Below are 21,008 nucleotides of genomic sequence, written 5' to 3' on the forward strand. Positions count from 1 at the left end.
ACAGGGGTTTTGAGTTAATCTGGTTGATTGGATCTCTTCCCAGGACTGTGTGGGTGTGTTTAGATCATAGACTGTACAAGGTTTACACTGATTGATTGGCATCTTCCTGATTATTCTGTTAGTTTGTGGCACCTGTAAGGGCTGGACAAATTACACCTTTATCATACTTACTGGTAGATGACGACCTAAAAAAAATTCCAATTAAAGCTCTGGCCCCCACCTTCAACCTGAGCAGAGTTATAATCAGCCAGAATAACTGAAATCACCTGTGTGTGTGTGTGTGTGTGTGTGTGTGTGTGTGTGTGTGTGTGTGTGTGTGTGTGTGTGTGTGTGTGTGTGTGTGTGTGTGTGGCTGTAATTGCATGATGAAGCACCTGGTATAAATTCAGTGATTGACTTCCAGATCAGTTTTTGACTCCTTGTCCTCAAACCACAGTTACAAACTCTGCTCAGACAAAAAAAAATAAAAAAACACCAACACCATGTTTGTTTGATTTTAGTAGGACCTTAATCACTGGTTTGTGGTAAGCTGACAGAAAGCAAAGATAGGTTTTCTCTACAGTTACTCTGTGTGCTGTACTAACGCTTTATCAGAGGTTCTATTTATCTGATATGTTTTAACACTAATACATACGTTTATAGGTCACTAAAGCTTTTACATAAATGATTTATGTTTTATGTGTTTCAGAAGAAACTATAAACTAGATTGAGACAGCAATGAATATGCATTTTCTTTCAAAAACTATACTTCAACAAATTCTTTTTTTTTTATTTGTGTTGTTTGTCATTAATGACACCCCCTAGTGGCCTCCGTGGTGGCTGACCAGCATTCTGACAACAATCTGACCGGACATTTAAAGGTCTGTCAGTTGTAACTCCTTGTCCTCCTAAACCACATTCACAAACTCTTTTACGAAAAGAAGCCGACACAGGACACAAAGAACACCAACATGTTATAGATTATCTTTGATTTTAATTGGACATTATTTACAGGATATACATAGTGTTTCATTGAAACAAGAGTGTTACACTGGCGGGAAAAGCCCTCTTTGCTCCTGAAGTCAAAAGATGGCTAATGTGCGTAAAGAACACGTTGCTGATCTGGGTTCGTATTCAGGGGTCAAAAAGTAAACAAGATTGCTGCCGCTGTATCAGTGGCTTTAACATGTAACAGTTTTCACAGAATCAACACAGTAGGATAATTCAGAGATGAATCAGTTCAAGTTCAGTGTAGTGGAGCCAATTCAATATCACAAATTCACCAGCAAGGGGGGGGTGGGGTTCGCTTTTGTTTTACAGCTCCAATGCATTATTGTAAAAAAAAAAAAAAAAAAAGGAAGGTTCAAACAAAGTGTATATACAGTTGAACTCAATAGATATATACATATATATACATACAATATTATATAAATATAGTAAAATAGATTAAATTACATTGATTTTTACGGTCTTCCATAAATAGATGTTGGACAATAAAAGTATGGTGACGTGTTAAGTTAGTGTTGGAAGCACAGTGCACTGTCAGATGACAGGTTCACGACTCGGCGGGGAAACAAGTCCGCATCGAGCAATCAAGTTCTTCATTGTGAAACATTTCGAAAGCAGAAAACTGCGCGACCGTTTTTAGTTTGTTTTTTGTTGCAAGTTTAACAGGTATATTAGAACCACTGCATGTGGTCAAATTCAAAGTATTCTCCCATAAAGAAAAACATTTTTAAGTTCTCCCCTCCCCCGAATGGGGGAGAAGGGGAACTGGAGACACTGGAGACCTTCCGTTCTCAAAGCAGTAGTGTCATCGCTGTACGCACTGTTCCAACAAGATCTTCAGCAGGTTATAAAGAGTAAATACAGTTTTGTGAGAGTCCTCTTGTGAGCTACTCTGCAGCTCCAAGTGTCGGGGTTTGAAAAGGCAGGTTCTGTTGACTTATATTGGGTTTTACAAGGAAAGCTGACACTATAAGCAAGGTCACAAAAGCCTTTGGTACGAATACTGAAAAGGCGGTGTAGTAGGCCTCGCCTGTGGAAACTGACGCCTTGTTTTTTTTCTTCTCCACAATTGTGCTGAACAGTTAAGTGCTTTTCAATATACAGAGATGCTTTACAAATACAATTTTGGCAAAGAAAAAAACAACAACAACAAAAACAACAAATGTTGGAAGGAACTTAATTGTCTTTGAGGAGGATGAACTTTCAAGTCTGTTGTCTCTCGTCAATCTTCGGGGAGATTCACACATACGTTTCTCAGCAGGATTAGTTGTCGCAGAGCTCTGAGGTCACAGCCACACATGACACCGCACCTGAGTGTGAGCTGCACTTTGAACTCTCCGCTGTCATCTCTGATTTGAGGCACCTTCAAAATATTTGTTTTCAGCTGTACCATAACTACAAAAGAACATCACAAAATAAAAACGAGCATGAAACGACAATGAAAAAAAGTTACAATAAAAAGAGAAAACAAGTAAAACACCATCGTTGTGGCCTAGAACAGCATACTGTACAAAGTTCGATACATTCTCTTGGAATGGCATGGTTCGTCGCTCAGGAAGTCAAAGCCGAGCATTAAGTGAGTTCTTGTGTTTGTATGTTTTTTTTTCTTTTCTTTTACAATAGGTGTTGATCTTTGTTGGTTTGCGCGGCTGTAGCAGTCCAGCGCTGAAAGCCTTCTTGGTCTTCGGCAGGCCACAGCAGGAGAGGTGGACCTTTTAGTGCCCGTTGCCGTGTGTGTCCGGGCTGGATGAGGCGTTGTGGATCCAGTCCAGGATGATGAGGCTCATGCTGCCGATCATGACCACAAAACCGCACAGCAGGAAGGCGGTGGCCTGGAGAGGAGAAAGAAAACTCATTTAGCTAACATGTTCATCCTGAGCAACATTAAGGAAGATGTTGGCGCCATTACACAACTTTGTTTTGTTTATATACCACGTTGGTTATGCTAATTGATCTGCAGTTTTATGTTTGAGCACTGGGTGGAGCATTGCCTTTGGGAAGGCATATAGGTAATTAACTTATTAATTAATTAACAGCTTTTTACTATGTCAGGTTTGCGTGTCATAGCCAGATTAGTTAGGTCACAGCACCGAAATGCAGACAGATTGTGGACATTGAATATTGGCACGCAGAACATGCGTCCAAGCAAGTTCTTCCCTCGTCCCACCTCATTGGCCTAATGTAGGAGTTGGTAAAAGACTCTACAGGAGAGCTTGACAATTTGGGAAATACACTTATTTGTATTTTTGCCAAGAGTAAGAAGAGAAAAATCTATATTATTCTCGTCTTTAGTCCAATATAAAATGGTAAGCTTAGCTTAACATAAGAAATGGCCAAAATATAGTAGAGATATAACGTGGTTAGTGAGTGAGCTTTTAGACTTTTAGTTTCTAGTCTTAGCTAAGCTAGACTAACAGTCTGCTGGCTACAGTGTCACATTCAACAGACAAATATGAAAGCGTTGCCAGTGTTTGATCTAACTCTCAGAAAGAAATAAGCAAAGTAAATAAGCCTATCATCTAAAATGTCGCACCACTGCTTCAAAATGCATATAGATCTAAGAACTGACCAACTCCTTACCCCAATCTTTTGCACGGACTTCATGGACTCCTTCTTGACCAGTTTGATGTAGAAAGCCGAGGGCAGGATGAAGATGAGCATTGCAGCAGCAGAGGCACCTGTGTGATGGAAGAAATTTGGCATTTAAGTCACATTGTTGGAATCGTTGGGTCGTTGTAAATTAGTGAGGACTAGACCTACTCTATCTGTAAAGTGTCCTAAAATAGCTTCTGTTATGATATGACGCTATAAATGAAAATTGAATTGAATTGTGTTTTGTAATTGAGATGCTTTTTATGGCATAATCACACACGTTAACACACGCAGACACTCACCGATGAAGCCAAAAATGTCCCTGATGGTGGGGACAAAGATGACCAGGGCGTTGGTGCCGGCCAGCAGGACAACAGTGATGATGGTGTGGCGGATCCAGCTGAATTCCTTAGAAGCGCACAGGAGGTGGTTGACCGAGGTACGAATCTACGCAGAGAGAGAGAGAGAGAGACACAAAGAGAGGTCATCCTCGTGACCCACTAAATTCACTACAATAATAATAAGATGAGCTCAGTCTCTTTGACACTTACAGGGAAGAGCACCACGGGGACGGTGAGGGTGACGGCTGTCAGCACAGCCAGACGGACGATCAGCAGGACCACATCAGCCTTGTAGATTTTGGAGTAGGTGTGCAGCAGCTCAGGCTCCACGTTCACTGTGTAGAGAGACAGCAGAGAACCTTTTAGAACTTGATTCAAGTACATTTTGCAATAAAGGGCCATAAAGCTGCCAAAACCGGAGAAAAAGCCAAAGTTTTTATCGGAATGAAGAAAACACCTAAATAGTTTAATCAATAGTTACAGCATGGCTGTAGACTCTTGTTATATTTTGGAGAACATGTAAAGAAACAGTTAAATACTTAAAGCAACACCAAAGCACTTTTCCTCTTCGGTTCCCCTACAGGTTGGAAGCGGAATTGTCCATTCGAACTACAGATCCGCTACCCAGTCTGGCAAACTTGCATAGTGCGGTTATAGCCGATAGAGGGCCCGCAAAGCGAATGCAGAAGTGCCGTTCACCCTGTTATGAGTTGATGAACCACTGAAACGATTTTGGAAACATTATTTTAAGGTACAAAAGAATCTTTAGTGTTGCTTTAAGCATAAAAAGGCTTCATGTGAGTGTGAAAGTTAATATCTTACTAGGCTTAAAACGCATGTTCAGTAGTAAAAGTGAAACATTTTGGTCTATTCATGACTCCTAACAGTGCATTTGTTTTGGTGTGATAAAGCACAAAATACCGGACAAGCAGGTTACAACAAAGGTCACGATGGTTTCTTAATCTCTACCTGCCCTGACTTAAACGCTGCACCGCCCCACATCAGGTTCTGTCCTGTCATGACGGTGGAGGAAGTATTTGTTTTATCAAGGTCTTGTCCAACCAGTTTTTAAGTTCACTATGTTCCAGCCATAGCAAACAGAGACGCACGCATGGTGGCACACTGGTCAGCTGCGTCAGGTGGCTTATTCCCACTCTTGCATAACAGACCTTGAGTCTGGAAGATTTTGTGCCAGGAGGGATAGGCTACTGTTTAATTTGGACCTGGGAGTTTCTCCTAAACGTGGATTGAGCCGCTCTGACTATCCTGGGTTAATGACTGCTAGTAAACCCACACTAGTACGATTAACAATTACGATTACTATATGTTGCTGTCCAGACATCTGTTCCTGAAATCATATTTGGCATGTTTTTGATGCCATATATGCTTCTCCTTACATTTCATTTTGAGAAAATAAAAATAATTCTGTCTTTTATTTATTTTTTATTGTTAAAATTTCAGGTAGATTACGGAATCAGCTACACACCAAAAACTGTTCCACCATACAGCAAGCGTATAGATTCATATATACGCATGAAATGCCATTGGGGTTTTCCCGCTCAAAGAGACTCACCGTTGAATGTCAGATATCCGAAGAGGGCGGCCAGCAGGTACATGATGAACATGGCCAGGAAGGACACATTGGCAACGCCCTGCATCTTTCTGCGGGAACGGCTGTTTGGGGTGAGAGAGGAGGGGATGTTTCATTTAGACACCAGTTTTTTTTTTTTGTTATGTAAATGTGAGATAAAATCCTCAAAATGATAAGACAGCAGCTGTGGTTTGTAGTTTGGCGATACAATGAAAGTTGTGCGCACTCACTCTTTAAGCTCCTCGTACATGGGCAGGATGGCAGGGTGGCACACAAACGCGAAGGACAGGATGGGAACGGCGTAGACAGTCTAGGGAGGGGGGGTAGAAACAACAAATTTAATATGCACGCACAAAGTATTCTGTGAGATGTTTTAGTACAAATTTCATTCCTCCAGATGCTTTGCGTTTTAAAGAGCTTTACCTGAGAGTTGAAGACGAAGTATTTTGGCGTGCAAGCATCCTCGCTGTAGTCCACGGCGGTGGTGTTCAGCTGGGACAAGGTGTTGTTCAGCACTTTAATTAATGTTTCGTTCAGAGCGCTGACGTCCACAGGGAGAGGGCATGGGATCTGGAACTTCTTGATGATCACCTGGAGGACAAGACAACCGATTTTAGGCTAAATCAGCTAGCGCTTTAGGCTAATATACAGCGTTTCTCGCTAAAAAAACAGCATTTAGCTCACCGTGGGAAACAAAAACCACACTGAAACCACACCACTGTGAGAAATGGGTAACAAAAAAATCTTAAAAGATCACAATGATGCAGCCAAATTTCTGTTTCACTATTTTATTTCATTAAGTTCAATTGTTTTTATGACTCTGGCTTATTGTATTTCCCAATAAGTTAATCCTACTCTTGTACTATGTAGGAAGGAGGGGAGCCAGGGATTCCATGGAAAAAATTAACTTCTCTGACTAAGACTCATCTGGCACAACAGGTTGGCTCATGTGCCCAAGAGGGGTGTGCAGGAAATGTATGTAAGTGTGTGTGTGTGTGTGTGTGTGTGTGTGTGTGCGTGCGTGTGACGAATAAGGAAGCAGGTGGGTTTTACTCACCACAATCAGAAAGAACACCATACAGAGCAGGGACAGACCACTGGTGTAACCAAGGTAACCTAAGGGCGGAAGCAAAAACAGAAACATGAGCTACTATTTTTTTTTTTTTCTATTTTGAAACTGCAGAATGTTTCTTCTATTTTCCTTGCATGACTTCACTCTGAGTTGTGAACATTTTGAGACATGCGAGTGCGTCACGACCCCCTTCCAGCCATATGTGGCAATGCATGAACACATTTTACACACTGCTTACCCAAGTTCCTGAGCAGTGACAGGGGCAGGATAATAACAAGGGTCACCAGCAGCACCAGGTAGTCACCGTTAGTGTACCATGCTCTGAAACACAACAGGACAGGACAAGAACAAGTTAGCGATACTGTTTACGTCATTTACTGTGTGACTGTGTGACTTTTTTTTTTACATTTTTGCTTCCTGTTCCTTCCTGTTATTTAGATTTGATATATTTGACAAAGTTCACAACAGCTAGGCTTTTTTGTTGTTGCAATGTTTGCAAGCTCTACTGTGTAATGTAAATGAGAAGTCATAAATACTTTGCATGCATCCTCATCTAATTTTAACATCAGAACGTCAAAGCTTCAAAGGATCATTTTACCTTTCATAGAAACAAAAAGCCGGAAACCTCGTATGCGTGTAACATTTTATTTAAGGTTATTAAGGTATTGTTGGCAGTAGACAACTTTAGAAAATCATTTTTATTTTTTTGTCATCTTTTTTTAGGATACACTACAGTGTTTTTGACATGTGGATTTTGTCATTTTTGTTTCAGGCTTAGTTCAAGTTTAACAGTATGTATATACTGGAGCTTTGATCACATATACAGTCATCTTTTTCCAAGCTGAAGGCACTGAGTAACCAGCACCAGGAGTAAACTAATTAGCACTAAAAATGACTACTTCGTCCAGAAAACATTCACATTAAATCCACTTTTCTGTCAGAATTCTCTTATCCATCTTCAGGCCTGATCAAAGCTCTCCAACGCCTGCATGTCAGCTGCCACGAAACTGGCCTGCGCAGGATGACTGCATCGCTCACAGAAATAGATTGAACAAAGCAGCACTGAGGAGCTTTTTGCTCTGAACATAAATTTTTTAAACTGGGAGCGAGGTCGCAATGAGCTCATGGCGCGCTCCGTCTCGATGCGGCACCGGCTGCATCTTCTAAAAGGGCTCTTTGAAGGATCGACTGAGCACTGTCCATCCCTTTAAAATGTCTGGAGCCCCTCTCCCCCCCCCAGCACTTCAATAACAACCGGCAGCCATTTTGCTTGATGTGAAACTTCACCTCAAGTGCGTCAGCCAGGAATTCCTGCTCTCTATAGGGTTAACCCTAACCCTAACCCTAACACCTCATTTAAAAATCTTTGTTCTGATGGGGAATGTTGTTTTGTTTGTGCTCTAACACACAGCTTTCCGACACATCAGTTCTTTCACCAATTATTCAAAGTCCTGACCCTGCAAACAGCCCCTTCTGGGATGTGGGTATTGACATTTGGTTAACAGTTATATCAGCAAAACTCAACCTATTCATCTGTTCCTTGGCCGGAGGCTGATCCGCTCACCGATTTCTTGGAAATCTAGTCGGAGAGTTGTTAGAGAGTTCAGAACCTCCATTATCGGCTCATAAACCTAAATTTGTTACCAAATATATCAAAGAAAAAAAATCTCACGAATTTATATCAAACTAAATTTGAATTCATTTCAAATATTTGATCGAAAATGTTAAAGAAAAATGTATTTACCCATGTATTTTCTGCCTAGATGCAGCAAAGTTTTCATATTTTTATGCTTCTAAAATGAGTCAATTTGAAATATGAAAACCAAAGAAACGTCTATAAGTGATTACTCTGCAGCCCGAAATGATTAGTCCTATTAGGATGCTGAAAGTTAAAGCAAACCCCTTCAGACTTTTTGACCACTACTAGCGCTGTTGAGAAATGTTTTTAAGAGTGGATCCCAGACACATTTGTTTTCAACTTTTCGAGACCTGTGGGTGATCAAATGGGTTTTCTGAGAGCTAATCAAATATTTGGCCACTCACCCAGTGCTGACTCCCATAAAGGATTCAATGACGATGGGCAGCTCGTATTTGACGATGTAGAGGTAGCTTGACATGGCTGTGAAGACAAAAACTGCAGTCAGTATATTGCCATGTAAAATGAGCCAAGTCATGTGCTCTACGTTCCAAAAACATACACTGGTTTTCCCTCCATGCGGTCAATTAAGACACAGAGGGACAGTGTTGTAGTTCATGGAATAAACACAGGGTGGATAAATGAAGAAACGCAATTCAATTATAGTTACATAACACTTGAAAGAAGAAGTTTGCTGTTAGAGCTCTAAGAATTCCAAATTTTATTTTGCAATTCATTGTCTCAGAAATAATTGCGATTAACAACATAATTGTCTCTTTTAGTCAAATTAAAAAAATTTAAAAAATAATGTAGTACTTTTTCAGACAAATTAAACTTTTCTATGAAGTAAACCACATCTCTTTATTATTGTATTTTTTTCTTAAATTAACATAAAATTAACAATATTTATCCTCATCAATAAAAAAACAAAAAAAACACCAATAACCACTTATACTGTATAATTGCAATTTTGGCATCTCTAAACAAAATCAACAATTACCATTAAGATTTAGCTAATGTCAAACAAAGGAACGGGGATTACGTAAAAATAACTGCGATTAGACAATGACGTAAGAATTGTTACAGGCCTGTTTGCCGTTAAAATGCCAAAGTCTCTCACCTCCGATGTTCTGCATGGTGATGGAGATGGAAGCGGCGAGTTTCCCCGGCATCCCGAAGGCTTTGTAACCCAGCTGCTCGTACACCAGTGCACCTTCAAAGAAGAAATACACAAAGACAGGGAGATTTAGCATTCCAAAAATACCTCCAAGAAGCCAGCGGGAAGTCTGGACACAGGACTATCTGACAGACGCACCTCCTTCGTTGGCCGTCTTCAGCAGCAAGTGGACAGAATACAAGGAGAAGATGGCGACGGCCATGAGGAGAATCCTGTAAACAGACGAGAGGGGTCTTTAGCTGAATGTTGACTAGCAACCGAGAAGGAAATTACAAGGGAAAACCGGCAAAAATCAATGACAAACCGCTCCTGACATATGCTGAAATGTTTCGTTGTTACAGATGCTAATCTCTAGAGTGAACACTTGTGTTGAACATGCGACTTTAAAGGCCAATCCAATGACAAATGTGTTACCGTGGCTGCGGTAAACAAACACATTGACATTTAGTTAACGGGAAGGTTGGGCTTTCCTCTGCTGGACGTGCAGAATATGTTTCTTACACCAATGTACCCTTGTCATGACTCCTAATCTTATGTCTTTTGGAAGAAACTGCCAGCAGGCTATGGGAATTTCATGCATTTCTACTAAGATACTGATATTCATTTCAATAAAGTACCTCAAAGAGAGGCTAGTGAATATTATCTCAAACCATTTCTTTTTATCTGCAAAGAATGTCCACGATGAGAGAATTTTGACAAGAGATGTTCCAATACCATTTTTTCCTTCCCGACACCGATTCCGAAATTTAAACTTGCAGCCCAGAATGTTTTCTTAACTACTAGTCTACTATTATGCTGTTCCCTGAAGAAATCTAACAGAAGTGAGTAAATATTCTTTTGGGAATCCTTGATTTACAATTAGAGCGGTCCAGATTATTATGGGACTAATTCGAATGTAGCAGATTTGTCATTGTCAACATTCATTCTGTGAACTTTACTCCAGCATAGTAGAACAAAAAAATAGGTTCCAAGATTAGTAATGCTGTTTATGCCAAATTCCTAACCTACCTATGTTATGTAACTTAAAAAATAATAACAGACAATGGTTGCCTCTTTTTAGGTGGAAGGCGTGACAATGAGTCATCCTCAACAATTGTTGTGTTCTGCTTTCGGAACGAGGAAGACAGTTGGAGAACAATTAAACACAAAAAGGATCAAGGAAGTCTTTTTTCCTTGGTGACTATCCTGTTTTTCCTAAACGGTGTGCAGATTTTTAAGCGTTCTATTGTCTCAAATAGCTCAAAATATAGTGCATATAGCTGCTGTAAAGGGGGGAGAAATTTTTTTTTTTGGGGGGGTGCCCCCCCTTTTGTGGGGGCTTTTTTTTTTTTTTTTTCTGGGGGGGGAAAGGAAAAAGCCTTTTTGCCTTGGTTTTTTTTTCTTTTGGGGGGGGGGGCCCGCCAGCGGTTTTTTTTCGGTATTATATAGTCCAGGTGAAAATGAATCTCCAGGCCATTAGAGGATCTGGGTGGATAGGCGCAGCATTTCCTCCGTGCATGTAAGCACTGAGCTGCTTCGAGCCTCTGGCTGGCCACTCGCCTGCCTGTCTGTCTGTCTGTCTGCCTCTGACATCCAAATGGTTAATTTTTTTTTAATCGCTTCACATGCTCGGACTCAACAAATATATGCTTTGGATGACCTTTTATGGAGAATAGGTTTGTTCTGGAACCGTTTACTTTGGAACTGAAAATCCTGATGAGACAAGCACCAGACAGTGTTTCGAAACGCAAACAGACACGCTATCTCCCATTAAGGGTTTCTGTAATCCCCAACTTCTGGCCCATGTAGGGCTCCGATTGGTCACCTGCTGGCTCACAGTGTACCATGACGCGCCCCATTCATGATCTCCTGCGAGAGTACGTTACATAACCCTGACCCAAATGCAGTCGGATTAGCTCGGCTAAGCTGCTTCTGCTGCCACTCCCCGTGTTGGAAATGTACATACTGCCATTCGGTGACACCCAAAGAAAGCTAGTAACCTGCTATGAGTACATGTATTCGTATTTGGACACGTGTTACATAAAAAAGATACTTAACTGAGGGCCTCTTAGACAGTAGTTATAAAGTGTGATTCAAAGAAAAGTGCTGTTATAAGTGATGGTTTCTCCGCAGGAAAATGGGCTCAGAAATGCAGACACTAAAACAAAATGACAGCTGATGTAGAAACGTCTTGACGTGATTCACATAAGCTGCAAAAGTGAAGTAGGCATTTTTTATCTCAAATTGCTGTGGATAACCAATAGGGGGAGCTCTAATAAAAAACCCATAATTTGCCTTGAAGAGAATTTACCTTTCCACTTTTTTTTCCCACTGAAAATAACACTCTCTCCACAGTGGTATCTACTGCAAACATGATAGCGAGTACTTCAAAACTGTCCGAATGAACATTTGTAAACTTTCGACCCTGGTGTAATCTGCTGCTCAGGGTCAAGCGGCTGCAGATTGAACACACACACTGCTGGCGGGGAAAAAGCCAAGCAGATACTTAGTACACATCATGACCTGCAACCTTGATGCAACAGACAAAACCACACCTGCTCCTGTTCGCCTCAGCTGGATCCAGACTATGAAACAAAACCGTGCACGCGTTGAGTGGTGGTTTTCCTTTTACTTTAAACCTTATCCTCCTGTGACTGTTTTGTTACCTCAAGTACTGCCTTTCTCTGATGCCTGTCGGTGCTTTGCAGTTGTATTTACATTGGCATTACCACCAGATCACCTTTTTTTGACTCGCGATTAGATATTTAAATACATTGACAGCCCCAGAAAGATAAAAGGCTGTTGGGGAAAAGAACCTAATTAACTTAATATATTAATAAATTAATATATATAAATAAACTTACACAAATAGGGCGATGCCAGTGTTGGCCATGGCGTAGGACAGACCCAGGATGCCGCTGCCCATGATGGCGTTGCCCAGGTTGAAGACGGACATGCCAAAGGAAGCATTGCCCTGGTGCTGTGGGAAAACAATAAAAGGCTCACAGTTATTGTGTTTTTTGTTTTTTTTTTTTTTTTTTTTTTTTTTTTTTTTTGTTAGGTTTTGTGAAATGAGGACTTTTTTTGGGAGAGTTTTGACTCTCTCCATCGTCAGAGAATTGGCTTTAAAAGAGAACAAAAGAGAATTTAGAGAAAACAATGCGTGTACACAGGATGTTCAATTACTACACAGGGGTTATTTAAGTGTATATATATATATATATATATATATATATATATATATATATATATATATATATATAATAATATAGTATGTTATGGACATATATTTAAAGCCAGTCTCACCCCCCTAGTGGGACCTTCCTAGGACAGTCCTGGTATGTGGTGTACTCATTGCTGTTGGAGCTGCTGTTGTCTTCTTCAGGAGAGATGTTGAGATGGCTCATCTCAGTGGGCTGTTTCATGCTTCAAGAATAAAAAGAGACCATTTTGATTAATTATTATTATTAAATTATTAAATTATTTATATATATATATATATTATATATATATATATATATTTTTTTTTTAACGCATTTCTGCTCCCTGCGTCATGCCATAAAAAGACCACAGCCTTTCTTTTTTTCTAGCTGTGCGCGTTCACGCTCCCTTTGGAATCCTCAATATTATAGTGAGCATGCAGGCGCGCGCCGCAGCCCTTCTCATGAATCTCATACCATGTGACTTTTCTTTGGAGGGGGGAGGAGGGAGAGAAGAGGGAGGGGGCGGGTGACGCACCGGCAGTGGAAAAATACCAGACCGGCATCACCTCAGCAGCCGCGATGTGATGTAGAGACACTGAATAAAAAAAAAAAAAAAGCCGCAGTACGCGCCGCTGACTTTGCGCACATTTCCCTCCGAAATCATTTGAAAAGTGGAATGAAAACAGGGTGTGTCAAAGTCTTTACCCTCACACAGACACACTCCTTAGACATTTCTAAAGCAGAATAAGGGTGCCAATAAGACAAAGCATGTGGATATTCTAAAATCTGACATTCTAAAAATAATAATAGGCTAAGAGGCATATGTATCTCTCGAGTGTGCGCATGTGGATCCAGACAGAGAGCGCAAAAAGGCGTAACCCCATGCAGATCCATTTAATAACATCATTCCCATGGCCGGCTCCGATGGAAACAATGGCACGTGTTGTCCCCTATATGGGAATGGCTCTCCATTTTGCGCAGAGGGCTCGCACTCTAATTCCTTCTCGGTTTACGATTAGAGCCTTTGCTGATGACACACAGGGACCGGTTTACATGATTTCCTTTTCCCTCAGCTTGTGTTGCAATGTTAACCTGTGTGGCAATGACAACACTGGGCCCACCTCCAGACATGAGTCCAGCACTGCAGCATCACTGTCTGTCACATTGATCAATTATTTATTTATTTATTCCTGGACTAGGGCTGACCTGATACGAAAAAGAAAAAGGCAAGGACATTTTTGGCTCTTTTGGAAACAGAGCCACACAGCTGTTATGGCAGGAAGTCGGTTTAATACTGACTAATTAGCCCAAAAGCGACGCATCCACTTTTCATTAGATATTATTCAAAATACAAACAAAAGACAGATATTGGGGTTATTATTTAAGTAGAAAACCGAAAAGTGTACCACCTAAAAGCTTAAGAATGATCTCCCAAAACACTGGGCCGCCTCCATCCGGAAATTTTCTGACAGACAGAGGGTAAATGATGAGACACAACACCGGCATTCTTACCTTGTAAAGATGTGGCAGGAAGCCTGTAAAATCCTTTCAGTAAGTACAAAAAGAAAGAAAAAAGAAACAGCAAATGTCCGGACGATTTCTTCTTTTACTCAAACGGATCCTTGAGTGTATTTAGGCTGAGTGAGAATGAATTGGAAAAATGAATGGCTAGGCCTATTAGACAAGATCTGATTCAAAACACTTCAAGTGAAGTCATCACAAAAGACACTTTGAATAATCAAATTTGATTTTCGTCTAATTTATAAAAAAAAACAATTTTCCAGAGATGCGGAAGGCTCGGAGAGAAAAGCCTGATCTGGTGAAGGAGGGACTCACCCTTTTATAAAGATGGATGAGCGTTGCATCAGCCCGGACCTACATGGAAGGAGGCGGGAGGGGGGAGGGGGGGGAGAAAGAGTAGCCTGGCGGGGGGAGGAGGAGTGGCCTGACTCGTTTGGATGGAGAAGGTGGAGACTTTTTTACGCACAGCAGTGACGCGCGTTTGTGTACAAACAGAGCAATGACCGAGAGACTTTCCCCTGGAAAACCACAGGAAGCCTCTAGGAGGCTACAGTTTTACAATAGGTGTTATCCATGAATGCCATATACAGTAAATACTACACTAGTACTATTAATAAAGTCTTCTACAGCAGGCCCTATTAAAATGTTCCAAATAATTCTGTGATCATCAGGATTAGAAAGCAGTTTATTGCCACAGTAGTGGAACTACGTGGAATTTGCCTTGGTGATTGGGTGCATACACACAAACCAACAAACATATTAAACATGAATAAGAATAAACAATAAGTACTGAAACAGAGATGTATACAAAATAGTTGTTTATTGTTATAGGAACATCAAAAGTCACCCTATGATAATTAAAGGATAGGGATGAAACGATACACTCAACCCACGATTCCATACACGATTTTAAGTTCCCGACACGATTTTTCTTATGATTTCTTTTAACAGAATGAGCTGCAGACAAATGACTGGGAAATATTCCTTTATTCATATAAACTGTGCAAAATGCCATGTGTCCTCTTATCAAAAGTGCAACTGATAATTATATTATAATATATATATATATATATATTGGTAATTATATTATATGTATAAGTGAATAATTTGTTAAAACAAATCCCACATCAAAATACCTAAAAAAAAATATATATATATATAGAGGTTTACTCCTCGACGCAGCGGCCGCAGGTTCGACTCCGACCTGCGACCCTTTTCTGCAGGCCATTCCCCCTCTCTCTCCCCTTTCAAGTCTAAGCTGTCCTATCCAAGTAAAGGCTTAAAAATGCCCCCAAAAAAAAAAAAAAAAAAGTAGATTACACCCTAGGCCATTTAAAAATTACATCGCCATTCTTTTTCTTTTTTTATCTCAACCTATTGATATCGATTTGTAATCGATTCGCGATGCACCCTTATATCCCTACTAAAGGACTGTAAATGTCTAAATGTGGACTGTAGTCCTGTCAGATGAACTCAAATACCCCTTCATGTTCATTGCAATTGATTTTAAATTTGATTTGATTTGATTTAACCCTATGAATCATTTCAAAGTGATTTATTTTGCTACTGCAGAATTATTCTTTAAATCACTTGCACGTTGACGTACAGATCTGTTTCCATAGCCTATATGTCATTTATCACAGGACATTGCTCTCTTTTGGAAAGCAGAATAAGGTTAGCAATCCCTCGCTGTCGAACCTCTGGAGACTTTTTTTGAAGGTAAAGTGGACTCAAAAGTTCCTGGACGTCTGTCGCTCCAGATCAGCTCGGGAGTGGAGCTTCAAAGCAGACCTCCCTGTCGGAAGGAGATTACAGACAAACGCTCTCATGTGATAGAGGCCATCCTGATCCGCCTTCACACTGCTGGCTCTCCTCGCCGGTCAGGTGTGTGTGTGTGTGTGTGTGTGTGTGTGTGTGTGTGTGTGTGTGTGTGTGTGTGTGTGAAGGAGTGTAATCTTCCCCAACCATGGTTTACAGTCTAGTATGGTGTCTGGGATGACTAAGAACTGTAAAGTCAGTTAACCATCAGTGTAACCTTTGATTCAGATGGCATAAATATAACACTTCCTACTGATACTGCTGCTAATACTACAACATTTTACTGCCACCGCGCCTTATTCTGATAGTAATACATCACTACTACTACTACTATACTACTTTTGTTGCTACTAGACTGCTGAATACTTAGAATTAGAAGAAAATAATTGTACTAACGTCTACAACTCTTTTTTTTTTTTAAGATTTTTGTGCTTTTTTTGGACAGGAAAGGAAAGGGGGGAGAGAAAGGGGGGACAACATGTAGCAAAGAGGCTGGGTATCGTTCAAATTCTTTCGGTGCCGCCCTCCTACAGAGAATCGGGGGGTCAGATTCAGCTCATGGACACTCCAGCAGGGTGCATGATTCAACCTGGCTCACCTGAGTCCAGTCATTAAGTGAAGAAAGACTCCAAATGAAGAGTTTTAATGCGTATTTAAGAATAAATGACACACAGTTGAGTGTGCCAGATCTGTGTTATGAGTCTGCCTTAGCTGGAGGTGAAATGTCAGCAGCTGACAACAAAGAGATCTTTCTTATCTAACGCATCATGCAACATCATTCTTCTGGCTTTACACCCTGAACTGCTTCACAAAATGTCATATTGGCGTTGTGATGTTGTGACACCAGTTCAAATAACAGCTTTACACGATAAAGAGGGAAGTTTGGTAATATGTCTCACATAGATGCACCGGTGTCATATTGTCTGGTTTCTATTGTTGGTGGAGAATAAACAATGTTTTCTTTTTATTGTAGCCCTCAGGTGTTGTGCACAGAGCTCTGTGTTCTTTAAAGGTAAAATAAAATAATATAAATAATAATATAATATAAAAAGCTTTTTGGTTCAAACAAAGGTCTTGGCACTCAGTTGGTGAAGTTGGACCGCTGTTCATGTCCCGAGGAAACCAAAAGTCAACGCTGACTTATTTTAACTTGCGTATGTACTGGAAGTTAACTTGCTTACATTACATACTTAACTAACATCACGTACCTAAGTTAACAAAAGTAATTATTCTAATCCAAACCACAATCTTCTACTAAACCTAACCAAGTAGTTCTGTTGCCTAAACCTAACCAAATCCTGCACGTTGACAAAGTAACGCAAGGGGCCACCCAGAGCATTAGTTGGGAGTGAGAATGTGTTGGCCCAAATGGAAGATTGCCTCACGTGCATTTCATTGCATTCCCAAACTCTCCAAAACAGTGTGCAGGTGAATGCAGGTATTATTGTCTCATGGCACCTGACCTGCAAGGGAAGAGCAAACGATGAACACAACACACACACACACACACACACACACAGGCGTAAATGCACACATATCTACACACTTGGCATCAAGAAATAAATACTACAAAAGGCGACACATTCACGGGTGAAAGGACACTTCTGTTGACTCTCTCTCTCACCATTCCTCATAATCTCACTCTCTCACACACACACACACACACACACACACACACACACACACACACACACACACACACACACACACACACACACACACACACACACACACACACACACACAGTGCATTCCTCTGCCCTCAGTCACACATGAGTACGTTTGTGTGGGGCTCTCTCTGTGTACAAGCCTTTGTTTGGGGCTTTAGATTGACCCAGCCGATCTCAGACGGATCAGGAAACTGGAGCGGGGGCAAGGGGTGCGGGAGGGGACGTGATCTGAACACCGGTGCCCTGTTGCCCCATCAACACACACACACACAATATATATATATTATAAACACACGCATGCATAACATTTGCTATGATTTGGTCCAGGGAGCGGTGCAGGTAGCAGTGCATGGTCAGTCAGGTGAGAGAGGGCGGGGTCAGAAATGTCAAAAAGAGTGTGTCTAAAGGTGGAAAAAAGTAAGGCGAAAAGCTCTTAGTAGTCAGGCACCATCATATCTTAAATCATAATATCACCCCACTAGAACACTGTGCTCCCCCAATTCAGAGTTAGTTGTGGTTCCTAGAATCTCCAAAAGTAGAATGGGAGCCAGAGCCTTTAGCTACAAAACTCCTCTCCTGTGGAAGAAGCTCCTAGTTATTGGTTCTCATGCAAGGCGCTGAACTATCGCCGCGGATTGTGGTTGCACCTAGATAATGGCTGTGGCTGTTGCTGAGGTCCTGCTCAACGGCCACTGCAATTACTATTATTAGTTTATTATGGCGCTTGGTTAGCACTGTGGCCTCACAGAAAGAAGGTTCTGGGTTCGAATCTAGGTCGTTCCGGGCCTTTCTGTGTGGAGTTTGTATGTTCTCCCCATGTTTGCGTGGGTTTCCTCCGGGTGCTCCGGTTTCCCCCACCATTAAAAACATGAACTAGGTTCTCCAGTCAGTGCCCTTGATGAAGGCACTGGCTCAGATCTGGAGTTGGTCCCCGGGCGCTGTGATTGGCTGCCCACTGCTCCCTTGAGGGATGGGTTAAATGCAGAGAATGAGTTTCGCTACATGTATCTGTATGTGACAATAAAGTACCTTTACCTTACCTTACCTTACCCACTGCTAGTACCAGCTCTACTCGGCTCGACCGTGGTGCCCCATCCTCCTTTTTCCATTGCAGATTTAGTACCGCCTCATGCGTGAGGCGAGCATGGCTGGTCGTCATAGCAACGCCGCAGGAAACTGACGTGACCTAACGCGACACACACACACACAGAATGTTGAAGGTGTGTTGTTTTTCATTCTGTTGCCACAGCCAGAAGACACATTTTGTTTCAAAAGAAGCTGGAGGCAGCAAAAAAAAAACAAAAAAACACCGCTGGTTAAACTATTTAAAAATGGCGGGACACCCCCGTCTGTCACTAGCAATGATGACGCAATGATTAGTGACGATTCTCTCTGACCAATCAGTAGTCTGCAGGTTTTCACGTCACCTTTCAGAATTTTTGGTATTGCCTCAGCTCGCTTGGAACCTCAACAGAGGTGATACTAAAAAAAGTACCTGTTAGCTACCAGGCCTACCTGGAAAACCAAAAAAGGCGAGTAGAGTCGAGGCGAGTCGAGCAGGTACCATGTAATGGAAAAACACCATTAGTCACCCCCCTGCACACACTTTTGCAGAACATTATAGCAGGCCTACGTGTAGATGTCTGGCCATTTTTCAGGCTTTTTTAGTTTCATTTGTGGCAAATAAGACATCTTTTGTTATTTTTTGGAAAGATTTTAGATTACCTAACCGTGACTACACAATAGGTTATTTGTGAGTGCTTGTGACAAAAGAGTTTGACAGTTTGGGAAATTTACTTCCTTGGCAAGAATTAGATTAGAAGATTGATGCCACTACAATGACTGGAACCAGGAAACAGCTAGCTAACTCCCTGTAAAACCACAACTTTTATGTTTTGTGTACTGATTAAACTAATAAGAAAATCATTGAGCTTTAGAGTTGCTTGGAGACAGATTGTTTTTAGCTAGCTGTTTCCCCCTGCTTCTAGTCTTTATGCTAAGTTAATCATCTGCTGGCTCTTGCTTCATATTAAGCTAGCGTACAGACATGAGATTGCGTGGTAGTAATCTTTTCAAATATTTCTCAGGAAAAATGCAAGCATCTATGAAAAGCAAATGATTGATGCATGGCGATGTTTTCCTCTCTTATGTATGACTGGCTTTAGTAGCTACTTGTCTGCTGGCTCTGGCTTCATATTTAGCTAGCGTACAGACACAAGAGTGCATTGTAACCATCTTTTCATCTATCTCTCGGCAAGAATGCAAGCATTTTTTCCAAAATGTCAAACTGTTCTTTTAACAAGCAAACTATTGATGCATTGACAACATTTGGATTGACAGTGTTTCCTCTAGGATTTTTTTTAGCAGTGGGGGCAGATCTGCGCGGTGGTTTTTTTTTTTTTTTTTTTTTTTTTTTAAAAAATTTTTTTTTTTAAAAAAAAAAAAAAATTTTTTTTTTTTTTTTTATTTTTTTTTTTTTTTTTTTTTTTTTTTTTTTTTAAAAAAAATTATTAAATTTTTTTAAAAAAAAAAAAAAAAAAAAATTAATTAAAAAAAAATTTTATTTTTTTTTTTTTTTTAAATTTTTTTTTTTTTTTATTTGATTTTTCTTGGCTTTTGGAAAAATAACTCCAAGGCTGGGTTACACTAGAACGGCCAGGACGGTCATTTTGACCGTTTTGAAATTTATATGTGTAATAACTTTGCTAAATAAAAAAATACAATCCTGCTGGTACCTGACTTTTCCTAAAAGAGTCTGTATTTTCATTTAAAATAGTTTTTATATACTGTACATTACACAAAAGGCAAAGAAAATACAATCACTTTGACCTATTTTGGCCATACACTGTCATATTGACCGCTCGGATTTTCGCGGTTTTGTTTTTAATCTTTTGCGTGGTTGAAGGTGCATTTTGGTTGCTTAGTAATAATCATAGTCTCTGTCAGAGAAACGTAACTAGCGGTCTCGAGTAACAAGTGTGGGCAATGCATCACCGATGGGCCGAAGGCAAAGCCAGAGTCGGTAACATAGGCTACAGCGTGGATGGTTCTGAATCAGAAGAAAAGCACCGGGCGATCGCTCTGTGAAAGGCGCAGTAGGCCTACACGTAGACGGTAGCTGTCTACGTGTTTATATAACTTTATACATGCTACAACTGGCTGGAATCATTGCACACATCCTCTCCAAGGAGTGCACCAGCTGTAAAATGTCCCGGAGGAAGTTCATGCAGCAACTGGCAGAGGAGCTGAGAGCGGAGTTTATGGAGGAAAAAAAGGGCAGCGGCGCACGGTCCGAGCTGCGCTGCGTACCGCAGCAGACATCAAAACAGAGGCAGTGCCTGCAAGGTTAGGTTAAGTTATAAATGTTCAAATAACTTTTACTTTTAATTGTTATTTGGCTGTGAATTATGTTGAATGAATTT

At 40.7% G+C, this 21,008-nt stretch overlaps 1 protein-coding gene across 1 annotated transcript; it reads right to left on the reverse strand.

Moving 5' to 3' along the window:
• Window positions 1-953: 953 nt before the first annotated feature.
• On the reverse strand, window positions 954-14,419 carry slc38a2 (solute carrier family 38 member 2). The gene is given in 16 exon segments (XM_039792251.1): window positions 954-2,819; window positions 3,568-3,665; window positions 3,882-4,026; window positions 4,131-4,255; window positions 5,494-5,594; window positions 5,742-5,821; window positions 5,935-6,102; window positions 6,569-6,627; window positions 6,822-6,904; window positions 8,627-8,702; window positions 9,340-9,432; window positions 9,535-9,608; window positions 12,240-12,467; window positions 12,469-12,498; window positions 12,682-12,801; window positions 14,091-14,419. Coding segments are annotated over 15 exon segments (1,596 nt in total). The 5' UTR covers window position 12,801; window positions 14,091-14,419; the 3' UTR covers window positions 954-2,702.
• Between the last annotated feature and the right edge of the window lie 6,589 nt (window positions 14,420-21,008).

The sequence above is a fragment of the Perca fluviatilis genome, chromosome 23 (genome assembly GCF_010015445.1).
Source record: "Perca fluviatilis chromosome 23, GENO_Pfluv_1.0, whole genome shotgun sequence".
NCBI classification, from domain to species: Eukaryota; Metazoa; Chordata; class Actinopteri; order Perciformes; family Percidae; genus Perca; species Perca fluviatilis.